Raw genomic sequence first — 15,612 nt, forward strand, 5'->3', positions numbered from 1 at the left:
GTTTTATCCTTTGAGTTTTTCTATCTTTCCTGTTTCACTTTAGCGCTTTCCTGAAAAGGAGGGTTGTTGGTGTGTGAAGCCTGTCCTCTTTCTGGTATTCAGAGGGCTGAACAGTTCATTTTCAGAAAGAGTGATAAGATCTCCTGGCAGCCAAAACCAAGAATAATTCTGTTCCCTGGTGTATGCCCTCAACTCCTCCAAAAAGAACTTGGACATAAATAGTTGAAGAAAACAAAGCCTATGGTCTGATCACATGAACTGAAGATATTTAGTTTCTATTCCCAGTTTTGCAGTACTGTGCTGGGTAAATTCCTCACCTATCCATCTGTGAAATGGAGATAAATCAAATGTTTTTTCTCAGAAAGGTTCTGTCTAACAATTTTGTATGGTGGTCTGGAAGTAAGTGCTTTAGAGGTGCTCTCTACTAAGATTTCTCTGATTTGCAGCTGATGGATAATAGGAGGGGGAGACTCAAAACCATCTTACAAAGACTCAGACTAAATGTGCTTAACCACCTCTCCCAGAAGACCAGTCTGGCTCCCAGGTATAAGAAGGCAAACCAAGGACAACATCCAGGTTGAACTGATGAAAATGTTGTTAGCACTGGGGGCTCAGGATTGGATCTGTAATCAACACAGATGTGGAGATCTCCTTTTTCCTAGTCAGAAGGCCAGATCTGCCCAGCCACCTAGCACTTAGCAGTGCCTTTTTATTTTTTCTTCTTCTTCTTTTTTTGTTTGTTTGTTTTGGTATTTAGAAATATAAACACTTTTCAATTTGGACCCTCCTGTTTAGGGTAAAGTGATGTATTTCTAGCATGTACTAAAATAACATTTCTACTGAACCAAAATAGCATTTTTGCACAAGTTGAAAATAAGATGAAAGAAGTAGTATTTGGGACACAGGAAAAAGGAACTTAAATTACTGTTTCAGAAAAAAAAGTAAGGAACTGAAGACATCGTAATGAGATTAATAGAAGGGAAAGCTCTTATTTCTGATGGCGTGTTAAACAGCTTGTCAATAAGAAGAGGAAATATTGCACTTTTTTGGATCAAATTTGCTTTAGGAGTATATTTCAGCAGCATGAAAAGCTAGATCATGCAAGGAATAAAATTCTGGGGGAAAACAAGACCAGTGGTAGAGGGGGAAGTGCTTGCTCGTATAAAAGAGAGCAAATTTCTGAATTTTGTATTTTGAATAGATGGACCTTTTTGACACACAACTTCTTCCTTTTTTTTTCTTTTTTAACCAGAGAAATGCTGCTTAATTTTATTGGAACTGGTTTCTGAAAGGCAGTTTAGTCCAAAAGACATTTTCAATGGGATATTATTCCACCAAAGAACATTTCAGCAGTTTTCATGCAACTCAATTTAGCTGAACCCAAACTGGGGATTTAAAACAGAGGGACTAGGGCAACTGCATGTCTCTCCTTCAAGGCCCAGCCCTTCCAGAGAGGGCTCCTTTCCCTTCTATCCTGCTCTGCCTTTCTCCTTCTCACTCCAAAACGCCTCCTGGTATATCCATTTGCACCGTGACGCCCCTAAATAGCATATATTTTGTGCATCCTTTACACCATGGTAGAGGCTTGCACCTTTTGTGGGCTCTGGTTTTGCTGTTAGCAGTGCTGTGACACTATGGAAATATGACTTGGGTGACCATGTGGAATTAAATGTTGGCAGACAGTGTTGCAGGGGAATGTATTTTATGATATCCCTCTAAGACAACATGCGTGGTTTTATTACTTTAAAAATAAAATCTGAGATGCAAAGCTTATAAAGAATCAGGCTGGTTTGAAAGGCAGGATTTCAAATCATGGAAAAAACCTGCAGCCATTGTGAAAAATCTGTCTTTACTCTGACTTCTAGAAACTTCCACTGAAGTTACTTGTGTTAGGGTGGTGAAGGTGACTGACGATTTCCCCCCGTACAGCACAAGCCCAGTATTCAACTTCCTGGCTTTTGCCTGTTTATATCCAGCATCCCTGCAATCCAGATGGGGAAAAGCACACGTGACAGCATGTGTGTGTGTGATTTGGAGCAGCAGATGGGTGTGAATGACAAACTGTTGCCTGTGTAGGCACCTACCTAGAGATTACTCAGAGTCCTGCCTCTGTGTGTTGTTGTACTGTTCTCCTGCTCCTTTGTGGAAGAGAGAACTGTCAGGGCTCCTGCGTCTGAAGCTTTACCTGACTTGACAGGGATCCTGTGCAGGCATCCAGATTTCAGTACCTCTCAGTACAGATGTCTGTTTGTGATGTGCCTCCTGTCTAAGAAAGCACAGACCGTATTATAAATTGTATATGGAGAAAAGCAAGGTGGGATTGACTTTATGCTCAAACTCTCTGGTGAAGGGAGGTCTTGCTTTGGTGTCTTTTTGTTTCCCAAGTGGGGCTGTCACCTGGAATTTTTTGCTCTATTTGAGTTGCCTTTGCCTTTTCTGCTCTTGCTCTGAGTGTGTTCTGCAAAAAGAGCAGAGTGATGGAAAATGAAGTGCACAGAAAGAGTAGAGGTTGGTGTCTCTGTTGTGGTCCTACACCCAGAGCTTTCAATATTCTCACTGCACAGGCATGATGTGATCAGCTGGTGCAGAGTGTCATGCAATATCTGACAGCATGACCGCAAGGAAATTGGTACCTTTTCCAGCAGTGGGGAAATTCATGGCCCAAATATATTTCTGCATGCAATTCAGCTGGACTGTCATCTAAAATTGTAGGACAGGGAAGCCTAAAATGTGTGTGTAACTCGTTTCCTTGAACTAGACCCTTTCAAAGTCAGCAGAGTCCCCAGTGCTGCAGCCGTGCACACACATGTCCTTGCTAGGTTAGGAACGCAGTTAGCACAGGGTTTGGGGTCTGACTCATGGCAGTAATTTAAAACCCACAAAATATTGCAAGTTCTCTGTGTGTTAGTCCTGACAGCTCTGCTGTAAGGCCTAACTGGGGTACCAAAAGGGAAGCCTTGCTCTGCAGAGAAGCACCGAAGTTTGGTGCCTGTGGTCCCATAAATTTGAGGTAGGTAATCAAATCCTACTGCTATCTGGCTGAAACACATATTCTGTGGCCAGGAATTCGCATGTAAATGTCACTGTGAAATTACTGTTGTGCATTTTCTGTGACAGTTGGATTTTTCCTTTATTTTAAATCATGTGGTTACAAGGATGAGTGGAAAAGATCCCTGGTTTGCTGCTGAATAGACATCTGAGCCCCATGTGAGAGCCCTGCTGAGGACAGTTGGAGGAGATGTGGGAAATGGGCTGCTTGGGGATGGGGTGGGTGAAATGTGTCATGCTGGAAGAAGATCACTGAACTGATTTAATTAGTTCTGTTTCAGAGGATTCATTTTTGCTCAGGTCACTGGTAGGTTCATCTATTTGCTTTTTTCCCCCCTCTTAGCAATAGACAAATGCAGGATGATAATTAATTTGGCAGGTTGATTGAGATTGGGTGGCAGAGAGGGGAGCTTTCCTGGATGAGTGATGAAGCATCGCTGGTTGAGCTTAAAGTGAATAGTCTGAAATAGAAAGTAGTTAGTATAAAATCCCCCCAAGGGTGTGTTTAATCTGAGTGTACTTTGAGTTTTGACATTGAGGTTTTTTAGTAAGCTACCAGACTCTACGGTGTAATTTTAGGACATTTGCTAGCTGGGATCTAGCTGATGAAATGTCAGTTCTATTCTTCTTCATTGTGAAACCTCAAAACCGGGAAAATGGGGTGTTAATGATAGAAGTAGCTTGTTTGTGTGGGTGTCAGGCTGAAATAAGCCTTGGCAGACCAATGCTTTTTTCTTTTCCAGGCCAGCCCTGGAAGCTGAGGCTTTACCTGGCGAGGCTCAGTGCTGCTGTCACGGTGGGAGAAGGGTCAGTGTAATCTGTGCACTAGCTTGAGGGAGGCCAAATTCTCTGCATCTTAAAAGTTTCATTACTGAATCTAGCTGTCCCTCAGTGTGCTACCATTAAAGTTAATGCATTTCAGGAAAATGAGCTGCTGAAACTGTAAGAATTTAATTTCTGGCTCGCTGTATTTTAGCCTCACCAGGGGCCTATTCCTGTAATCACCGTGTTTCGTGTTTCACACCAGGTGGACATTAAGTTGCCATATTAAAACAAGCAAAGTTTGTTTTTTCCTCTTCAGTAAGTGCATGTGTGGTATCACAAGAGATCTGATTTGTTCAAACTGTTGGACTCTGCTGCTTACAGAATTTCCAGTTTTGGGGGGCAGTGGCACTGCAACCTTTGACTTCTCTGACCAAGCAGTTGGTGTTGGGATGTTTTCTCTCTCACTCTCTATCTACCCCCTTCCTTTTTGTAAGTGACTCATTGCACTGGTGAGAGGTTTTAAGTTGACAGCTAGGACAACGTGCCATCCTGTGTGCAGGAGGGAAGTACAATGAGGACACAAACAAGTCACATGTATCCTTACCCCTGCTGCTGAGGCTCAGTTCCTTTGCAGAGGAACCACTTCTGAAGGTTAAATGTCTGGTGAAACCTCCATGCTTACTCAGTCCTAAGGGATTTTTTCTGCTGAGACTGCCAGTAAGGATGTCAATTTGACAATGTTTTGGGTTTTTGTTTATGTTGATATTTTCTTTTTTGCTGTGAGGTAGGCACTTATCCACTGGGAATTGAATTGGGAAATTCCCATTTTTGTGCAGACTACCAGAGAGCAGCCAACTATTTGATTAATGTACTTACTAAACTAATTGGACTGAGTTGCTTTCCATATGGCCTGTCATGCTCTGTGTTAATATTGTGGGTGATTCACCTAAAATCGGAGCCTGACTGAAAAATCCCTTAAATGCTTACCTGCTTTTTCAGTGGGTTTTTAATTGCTGAAATGCAAAAAGACATACCCTGTATCTTCAAGGAACTAATTTCTTTGGATGCAGAGACCCTGCTGTGTGCTGGTGACTAGCCCAAAAGAGAGGACATCATCTTTGAGGTTCGTGTTAACAATACAGCAAATGAAACCTATATGAAACTGCAGTCTCTGAAAAGATGGAAAGTGAGAGAAAAACTATGCATTATAGACAGAACAGTATTAGTAACATACATTGCAGAGCAGATTGTTTTGTAGAAGTCTTTAGGCTCCTTTAAAAAAATAAATAATAGGCTTTAGATACCTAAACGAGCTCTCAGACTAAGCTCTGTCTGCTGCAGTAGCTGGCTCGTTTATCAAGCCTGTGCCAGGCTCGATATTATGACTGTGATTCTTAATGCACAGTTAATGATTTCCAATGGAAAAAAAAAAAGTAAATAAGCTTTCTAACTTTTTCTAGGAACTTAACTGCACCAGAATGGACTTGACTGTGTAGCTTTGAAATCTAGGAACTTCATGTGTGAACTGTGAATAGCAAGAAAGGTTTAAATAGTAATTTTCTTCTTCTTAGCAATCTGCGTTAGTTAGCTTGCTGTCATGTTTAAGAGTCTTGACTTTGCTGTGTTGCCCTGGCATTCCCATACTAAGAAATCTTCTGTAAATTACTGTCTGTAAGTTATGGGCATGACTAAGGTGGGAGGATATCAAAGTAGCTGTGCCCACATTTTTTGTCTCACCAGTATGGATTTTTTTTCTAGAGCTTTGGTTTTCATGAGTGTGCTCAGAAGGGGAAAGTGAGTACATAGGAAATTTGGTAGAACACTTTTGCTTGTGGATTACTAGTCCACCAGAACAATGTGGCTATTATTAATTCACCAGATCAGCTTAAGGGGATAAGAATTCTGTTTGTGATTAGTTTAATTGTTTTATTCATTTATTCTGAAAGTCTTTTAAATATCCAGATTAATGTAGGATCTTTAATTTAGGAAGCCTTTGCTAAAAAAAATCTGCTCCACATCTGCTAGTAGCTCTTCATCTGTCATCCATCCTTGAGGATCACTGAAGAATAAGAATTGCTTACAAAAAAAAAACCTAAAAGAAAAAGAGCAGAAAAACCACCATTATCACACCCTCCCCTACCTCCTTAGTCTCCAAAAAAAATCAGGTCTTTTCTGTATTTTACTACACCTCTGCCTCCCAAACCCATTGTTTAAAATACTGTTTGATGTGTGAAAGATTAGTAGGGACCTGAGAAATTCAATGGTAGGAGGGAAAATAATAGAATTCTGTATGAATTTGTTTTACTACTGTCATCTGTTTAAGTAGTTGTGACAAAAATTTTATAAAACCAGATACAGGGTGTGGAGGTGGATATTCCTGTGCCTTTTCTTTTTCCCACCTACAGGTTTTTTTTCATTGCACAATACCTTCATATTATCTAAAGTTAAACCTGCTCATTTTAAGGGGTGGTGTGGAGCAAGGAGCACAACAGTTGCCATGAACCCACTGCTGCCAGTTTGCTGTGTCACATGTCTTCGTGCCTCCTGCCCCTGTGCAAGGGAGCCAGGATCCCTGAAGAAGTCAGATGCAGTTTACTGTCTGGAAATATTCTAAAAGGTCATATGCTGCCATGAGAAAGTCCTCCAAAATGTAGTCTCTCTCTTGCTGTCTCACCCAGCGCCAGATATGATCTCATTCCTTTGGAGCCGAGTAGGTTGAGTGCTTGGGATGGTTTCTTTGCTGTGCCTGCAGGACAGTCACTGCTGGTGCCTTTTGGGTTGTCCTCCTGTGCTGCTGACATGACCATTTGCCTCCCCTCAGCCTTAGCTCACCGAGTGCCCTATTTTCTCCATTCTCTGCAGCCACAGGGAATGGAGACTCACTGTCCTGCTCTCTGTCTCAACAGAGTATCTGCCTGATATATAAGTTTTTCCCCTGTTCTGTGTAGCCTCTGGAAGTGCTGTGGTTCGTTGCTTGACCTCCCAGCCAGGTTCTGAGAGGGCTGGAGGGATCAAGGAGCAGCTCCCTTTGGGACTTCCAGCTTCCCCAGGATACCAGCTTCAGAAGACTTAACTCCATCTCCGCGTGGGGCTCATCCTGCAAGGAAGCCGTTCACTGCAGCTCCTCTCCAGACCCGTGACTGTACCTCTCTGCCCCTGCCTCCAGTTCAAAGCAATGCCAAGTTTCAAAGTGTTTCTCTCTCTGCCTTGATTTAAAACTCTTACCTCTTCTTGCAGCTGTTGTCCAGCAGCCCAGAAACCTTTGAAACAACTTATTTGATTGGGAAGCAGCCGAATGGCTCTTGCACGATCACCCCCAATTCATTTAGTTGGTTTATTGTGGTGGGTTATTTTGTTTTGTTCTTTTGAGTTGTTTTTTTTTTTTTTTTAACCAGTCTCAGAACGGGGGGCTGGCCTTGATGATTTGCAGGGCTCCAACACGTTTGGAGCTTTTGGGTGGAGAGTTCCCTCCCCACTAATTGCACAGCCAGCATGGAGCTCACAGATCTGGCTGAGCAGCGCGGCTCTGACATCTCCTGGTTTGTGCTGACCCGGGGAGCTGGCGGAGGGTTGTGGAAAAGGGATTGTTTTTCCAAATACTGGAGCACTTTGCTATCTGTGTGTCGTAGCCTACACTTGCCTGAGTATGATCACTCTCACCACACAGCAAGGAAGGTGTCTCTGACGCTTTGGATGCCCACAGGACAAGCTGCAGCTGTGCCATTTGGTGGAGATGGTGGTCAGTGCAACCATGCAACTGCTCCCCACTGCCAGGATCTGGCAGTGCTGAATCTCAGGAGCTCCAGCCTGCTTAGCTTCTCCTGTTGATGGTGTCCACACCAAAACTGCCCTCCCTAAAGCACTTAAGTCAGTAAATCATCTCATTTATCTTGATTACCATGAAAATGGAGGGAACAGTCTATCAAATAGAAGGAATCCTACCCAAAATAGCATGTGCAAAAACACCCTGTTAGTTTCTGTATGACCTGACTCCTGAATGTTTGTAAAAATAAATGTTTCTTCTAATATATAATCAAGGAAATAATTTGTGCTCTTTTTTGTTACCAAAAAAGGAACTTATCGGGAACATTTTGTGCCTACATGCTGGTAACAAACAGTTTCTTATTACCAGTGGAAATATGATCCTGACTGAAGCATGGCTAATGCCCATTCAGTCAGTCAGAGCAGATCTATCATACTATGCCCCATTCAGCAGAGGCTGTAAGGAGGCAGTGTCAAACACTGTCAAACAGTGAGACGCTGTTTCACATCCTCAACGTGCCCATTCAACAGAATCTTTTCTAAGAGGGAAGATGTTATACTCATGTTTAAATACAGGCTCTGCTATTTTGGTGAAGGCTGAAACCAGGTGCCAGCCAGATTGGATACTCCTATCTAGCTCTTCTGGATGCTGATTCCCAAATATAAGCAACTGCTGGCTACCACCCAGCCAAAACTTCTCATCATTTCATTGGTGATGAATTTTTGCTGCTACTAAGCACTCTAAATTCTTGCAGGAGTGGCAAAAAAAGGCATTTCTGCAGATTCTCAGCTGTCTGGGGGAGCTCAGGCTGCTCTATTCATGTATTGCAGCCAGTTCAACAGGGAATATTGCATGCTAAGTGTTTGGCTCCCAGTCACAGATGGGGAAGAGGAGCAATTTCTCTCACATTCCTGTGCTTTGCTTTGTGTTCCCATTTTGTTCATTCACTAGAGAGAGCAGGACTCTCTTATGTTCACTGTAATGGAAACGAGATGTCCAGCTACAGTCTCAAATCTTTAAGTCCAAGGGAAGGAGACAGTGAGTTTGGGCAAGGTCCTGTCAAATGCTTTTGGACTCTTTAATCCTGCTGCAGTCTTTTTGAATCCCATTTATTAGCTTCGGTGAGTTTTGGCTGATTTAGCTAATTTTGTCATCACCATCTAATTATTTTATAACTGTAAAAGTGTTGTGTATGTGTAAATAAGTATCTAAATAAAATTCCAGAGTAACAAACTATAATCTAAATAGAATTAGAATAGACTTTGCATTGATTTAAAATCTTCTATTAAACACTATTTCATTAGTTCTCTTAAGTACTCACTATGAAAAGATCTGCTCATTCCCTCTAATGAAACTGTGCTGAGTGTTATATTTGCTTCAATAAAAAACCCATGTGGTTTCAAAATGCTGTTGCATTCTGCTGAGGACTCCCTCCCCTTCCAAGGAATATACATGGCACTGCTCACATTCTAAATATTGTGAGTTTTTCCCAACCTGCACCCAGCTGGAGAAGTCCTTATAATAAGATTATGCCTTTTCTATTTCTGTGAGTGGTTTTGGGGGTTGGGTTTTTTTGGTTGGTTTTGTTGGAGGTTTTTTTGTCTTGTTTTTTTCTTTCCAGCAGTATTGCTGGTTCAAAGGTGCCAAAACCTAGGCCAGAAAAGATTATTTAAGGGGAAAACAGCGCTTAGAAACAGCTGAAAAGGTTTGAATTGTCATTCTTTACTTTCTGTCTTTTTATTTATTTAGATTTTCTCTGATATGTGTGGGTCACATTTTCCTGCAGTTCTCTAATACTGAGGAGGCTTAGAATTATGGTTTATGAATTTTAATGAAAGTTGAGATTCTTATGTAATCATATGCTGGGACTTTAATTAAATAACCAAATAGGAGAAGAACTGCATTTAGAAAGGCAAGAGCTGAAGATGCTAATTTTTCAATGTCTTTGTTCTGCTTTAACATGGATATCTCAGATATTTAATGCAGATAGGGCTTTATACCATTCCTTACTCCTTTGCAGGTATTGCTGCATTATTGAACATTAGTTTTACAACTACAAAGCCTAAAAACTTCATAGTGTTTCTAGCAAAAACCTGAGTTTTAGAGCACAGGCTACCACCCTAAATGCTCAAAGTGAACCGGCCCCTTTTCACTTCTCTTTTTCTGCCTGTGACTGTGATTTTGGTGTTGGTGTCTTTTCCATTCCCACCTCCTCTTCCACTGACAGTGCTCACACTCAGCTGGGTTGGGGGAGTCTATTTTCCCTGGAAACCTCTTGAGTCCTTTATTATGGTAGCTTTAGTGGAGTCCATGTTTTTGTGCATTTGTGAACATGCAGGAGCTGTTCTTGTTCCTAAAAGCTGCTTGCGTCTTTAAATGTTAAAACTGTCAAAGCTGGGTTTCCAGGACAGTTTCAGATGAAATGTAAAGTAGCTCCTTTCCTTCTGAGAGAGACTGCACACATTTAATCTGTGTGGGAGTTTGATTTTGCTTTTTATCCCTCCTTTTCTGCTGCTGGTACACTCAGTCTTAGTTGCCTGGTCAGTAAGAATGATAAATTTGATGCTGTGAAGCTGTTTACCATCACTCTGGACCAAAGTGATTCCAGAGAATTTTTTAGAGGAGGTCATGTGGTCTGCTGCAAACTCTTCTATTAGTGATAAACATAAATCCCCCTACTTCCAAATGTGGTTTTATGTCTGTATCTATGTTTGCATGCATGCATCAATTAAACAGTATATTATTTTCTTTTTTAATTATTTCAGGAGGTTGACTCACTCAAGTGGATTTATGCACACTCTGTTTTTCCAAGTTTTTGTAGGTTTGTTGTTTGGTTTGGTTTGGAGGTTTTTGGTTTGTTTGTTTTTAATAGTGTTTTCTTCATCTATTGATTTCTATAAAGCTCGTGAAAATCATGATTTCCAAGTAGCCTAATAGGTCAGGCATACTTGCTTTCCTCCTTTTCGTACTCCAGCACTTACAGTTTGTTCATTCAAAGAAAATCTTTCCCAGGTTCAGAAGTAATCAAGCACAGCGTGGCTTGTTGAGCTAAAGGGTGTCATACCAAGGCAATCATCCTTCTGTAGGATGTTGGCCTGGCAGAGATCCTGCTACAACTGCTCTATCTGTTTACTTTGCTTTCTGTCTTAAAGCTTGAGGTCTTATTCTAAGTGTGATATCCTTTTAATTTCCTTTTTTCCTCCTTCACTCCTTTGTTACTATGGACCACTGCAGATATGCCAAGAACATTCGAGCACTGTCTTCTAGACTGTGAGGCAGAAATGCATTTTAAAGCCAAGTAAGATTTTATAAAAATGGCAGGAAAAGAGTGGCTTCCTAGGTCATGAATTTTACTATCATGCTTGAAAATGGCTTAAAACTGGCAAAGGTCTGTTGTCATCCTAGAACTGTTCCTTTGCTTCCTTGTGCTCATTGTTTCACCCCGTGACAGCCACAGGGTTAACTCAATAGGGCATCCTGGCACAGGGAGAGAGAACAGTGGTGTGGAAATTACAGTGGGGAAAATGGATCTGTCAGAAAAAATACAAACGTGGCTGATGCCACAAAGGCACGTTTGTAGAGAAATCAGATGGAATGAGGGTTGTGTCATTTGCTATGAGGAGTTTGCTTATAAAATGGGGATGCAGTAAGCAAGGGGTCACTGTTGGTTCCAGTGCATTTGTGACTTGTTGCTTTACTGGGGACTTTGTCCTCACTTCCATAAGTGATGTTGATAGTTAGACGTTGGGAAATGGAGCAAGGGTGAGTTGTTATAGCCTTCGGAGTCATTTTTCACTGTAACGTTGGCTGCTGCTGCAACATCCAGTCTGTGAAGCATCCCAGAATTGCCCACACTGGATAGAGGAGCATGACTAGAGACAGGGAAGCAAAAGGCACCTGCAAGCTGGGGAGGAAGAGGAGCAGCAGATCAGAGCAGGAGCTGGCTATGGGGCTGAAAGCTCTCTGTAGAGATGTGAAGCACCAAGCAGGAACAGGGAACAGTGTGAACAAACCATGCCTGAAGAATGAATGTTTAAGAGGACTTGATTTGGGTTTGAGGATTGAGTAACCACCCCAGGTCATGTCAGTATGGTTTTCTGGGATTGGCTGGACTGGGAGCATCCCTACACTTGGTGTACCTCCTCTAGTGGGAACAACAATGCCAAGCTTGACCCTTGACTGTACTGCTTATTTTTGGTGGCAATAATAAAGCAGCCCTTTGCTTTTCAGTGAACTATGGATTCAGTGAGCATGCAAAACCTGGAAGGAGTTTTCTTATGCTACACTTGGGTTTGAAGGTGCGGTATGTGCTGCCAAATGCCTGTAGAGCCTGGAGAACCACAGTGATCATAGGCAGGCCTGTAACATTAATACTTTTTCCTTAAGTGTGAAACAACAGGCTTATTTTTTGTGCTAATTTCACTGTTAGGAAGCTGTAGGTAAAGCTGTAGGTATCATGCTGGGAATCACAGGTGGTCAGACTCAAGCTAAATTAATTTCCCTTTAACCGAGTAAATTAAGAAAGTGGGAGTTACTTCCTCACAAGGCATGGGGGCTGAGGAGTAAAACTGAAGAGGTTTTCTCAGTCCAGAGTGGCAGGAGCCTTGGAGGAAGCACAGGTATGAGGGTTTTGGCTGAGATTCTGTGAAAATATAACCCTTGGTAGATGCATCTCTTTGTAGTTGTTGCATGCTGGTTATTTACTGAGAGGCCAGCTTTCATAAACATCAAATCTTGGCTTTGCACCAGTAGTGAGCAAACATAACAGTATAGAGGAGTAAACAGGGAAACCTGGCACAGCCTGTGTTTCCACCAACAGTATATGGAAAAGGAAATAATTACACTAAAATGCGGGGGCCAGTCATGAGGCCATATCAGGTAAAAATATGGTGTGACATTTCTGATCTTTGATGCCTATCTGCATGCATGGTTTGTCTCTAGTTATGGAGGTAGATTGTTGTAAGTAATGACTTAAAATTTCCTTGGAAAAGGAAAGGGTGAGTAGGAACAGTTGATGGAGAAGATGAAAATCCCCTTATCATATGAGATGCATGCAGCTTTCCTCATTTTTCAAAGGAGTTTTAATCTCTTGTCTTGGAATGAGCGTTTTGGAAACATGTTCTGCAATAAGTGTAGGTTGTAAATCTCCTCCTCTGACCTGGGAGAAGGCATTTTCTTTGGGAAAGAATGTCGGGACAAAAGAACAAGAAAATATTAATAAGTGTAAATCATTACATGTCACATTAACCCTCCTGTTGTTCATTCATATGTTTTTATATTTGCATTAAGCACTATTCAGAAGAGATCTCTGAGTAGCTGTAGAAAACCCCCATAATTCAGTGCAGAAACAGATCTAAAGCTGTCACTAACTATCGCGCTTGGTATAAAACATACAGTGCTGTTTAATCAAATGTCCCCTAGTTTTGGTAATTTCCTTGCTGTTATATCATCTGTCCTTCTGCCAGATCAGCATTAAACATCTGGGTAAAGTTTAATCTATGGCAGTGGGAATTTTATTGGCATGAGCAGTGATGTGATGCCAAATGTGTTTTGGCTCTGAATGCAAAGGTACAGTGTGATAGTAACAACTCCCAAATCTTTTCATCCTCATTACGAACCTAAAAGCTGTGTGAAATAAATGGTAAAAGCTAACCTGCTTTTTTAAAGAAAATGTGTCATGGATATAAAAGCATGAATGTTTCAATTAAAGCTAATAAGTGCAATTTATCTCTTACCTCTGGTTTTCTTTGGTTTTCAGCTCATGGGGCATTCTGAATGGGATCACAAACGAGGACCCAGAGGCTCACAGGTCAGTGACTCAGCATCTTGTGTTTCATTTTGGCTTTTGGTAAATTTGAGGCATTCGAGAAAGTTTTCCATCTGACATTGGCAATGTTGTTCGTTTTGTTAATATTTGCAGGATTGAATCAATGGAACAAAGCATAAAACCATGACAGCTTTCATTAATATAATTTTTGAGCTGTGATCCAAACAGGTGATTCATACAGAGCTGATACATGCAACAGAAGGTTTCTTTAAGTAGCAGAAAGATGGATTAGATGTGTTGAGAAAGCATTTCTTGTTCATCTGTCTTCATCAGGACATCAAAGGGATGCAGTTTCAAATAATATGTGTATGTTTTGTGTTTGCTGGGGTTTTTTTCAAACCTGACAAACTTGTAAAACTTGGATAGCCCTCTCACCACTAATCTTTTTGTTATTGAACAAGGTGTTAGAATTGTGTGGGGAGGTGCAGGAAAGCCATATGTAGCTACTGGTTCATCCTTGACACATCACTGAAAGGAAATTTTGCTAGTAGTGTAAATGGCATCACCTGATAAATTTTTTAATTATCTATAGAATTACAATTGCTGTGAATGAGACTTTGCTACCAGTATTGGTGTTCAAGGATTTTCCTGCTTGGGTAAAGCAGTCTTTCCCATCTAGTGTTGAAATTATATAAGTTAGGGCTCTGGTATTTTGGAATTGCTTTTACTTGAGGTGAAGGATTTTTATATGGATACCTTGTACAACGATCCAGACATGCCATAGAAATGTTTAAGGATCTATAACAAGGTGGGAAAAGAAAATCCTAGAATCGTAGAACAGTTTGGGTTTGGAAGAGACTTTAAAGATAATTTTGTTCCAAACTCCCTGCCATTCACAGGGACACCTTTCACTAAACCAGGTAACTCAGAGCACCATCCACCCTGGCCTTGAACACTTGCAGTGACAGGGCATCCACAACTGCTCTGGGCAACCTGATCCAGTGCCTCACCACCCTCACAATAAAGAATTTCTTCCTAACACCTAATTTAAACCTACTCTCTTTCAGTTTGAAGCCATTTTCCCTTGTTCTATCACTACAGTTCCTGATAAAGAATCCCAAAATGACTCAAGATCTCTGATTACTGCGTGCTATCCTACTACCCAGTCACAAGAAGCAATGAAGAAAAGTTTCATTAGAGGGAAGAAAATAAGCCTCAGTTATTCCACTGTAGCCTCAGATTATCTCTTTTACATGGCTCTGAAAATTGTGTTGATAGAAAGAGTGTTAAACCTAATTTAAGTAGTTCCCTGAGAGGTTATGAGAAATTTAGAAGGTTCTGATTTTTACCCTTAATATAAAAGACCTGTTTTATCCTTTTGTGGTTCTGTTGCATTGTTGCCAGCTTGTGTCTTTAATAAATGTACCCATTGTTAAACAAGATGTTGCTTAAAAATGAAGGTGAGGGATGTGTTAGGTATACTTCTGCTTCAAACCTAACACATCAGGTGTTTAAAATGGAAGTTACCTGCAGGATCTGCCACAGGGTTGCTTATGGTGTTTCCCTAGGTCAGGAGGGCTTTCCATCAGCACAGAAATGGGACTTGGGAGAAGAGGGCTCTCCTGGACAGTGGTAGTGCAACCTGTGCTGCCCAGCAAGCAGTGAGGGGGGAGTAAGGAGCAGGAAGGGATTTAAGGTTAGGTTATTGGGAGGCAATTTATTATTCTTCTATGATCTTTTAATTCATGCGGAGTAATGAGAGGAAAGTGGGAAGATAGATCCTAGGAAGCCACCTATGTATGTGAACGTTAGAAGCGTTGCTTGTGAGAACAGGAGGTGGAACCACTGGTTTACTTAATGCAAAATTAAAATCCACATACGAACTCATAAAGTTATTCTTCCGAGAGTCATTGAAAAAGCTCTGATCCAGTGAAGATTTTTTTAAGAGCAAGTAGGTTTTCTATGGCATGTGTTGAAACATGAGAGCAAACTACTACAGTGCATGTCACACTTCTTAATGACCTACTTGGAAAACGTGTTCCTTTCTGCATGTAGGAGTTAAATGCAAAGTGCTTTAGTTACAGGTAGCGATGGATGTCAAATGAAATACAGCAAGGCTTGTGGGAATTTCTGTTTGCAGGAGTTTGTCTCGTGATAAGCATCTGCAATTCAATAGAATGTAAATGGGACAACTAAAAAGCTGTCTTTACAATATTTAACTTGCTCCTGACTTCTACACCGTCATTACACTTCCCTTTTTAATATATTG

The 15,612-nt window shown here is 41.2% G+C and overlaps 1 protein-coding gene across 1 annotated transcript in view; it reads left to right on the plus strand.

The window, feature by feature from the left end:
• Positions 1–15,612, plus strand: part of PDE3A (phosphodiesterase 3A) — a 240,389-nt gene that overhangs the window by 134,301 nt on the left and 90,476 nt on the right. Inside the window, exon 2 of the mRNA XM_064654410.1 lies at positions 13,335–13,385. Coding sequence (XP_064510480.1) covers positions 13,335–13,385 — 51 coding nt within the window. The remainder of the gene's footprint in view (positions 1–13,334; positions 13,386–15,612) is intronic.

The sequence above is a fragment of the Pseudopipra pipra genome, chromosome 5 (genome assembly GCF_036250125.1).
Source record: "Pseudopipra pipra isolate bDixPip1 chromosome 5, bDixPip1.hap1, whole genome shotgun sequence".
Taxonomy (NCBI): Eukaryota; Metazoa; Chordata; class Aves; order Passeriformes; family Pipridae; genus Pseudopipra; species Pseudopipra pipra.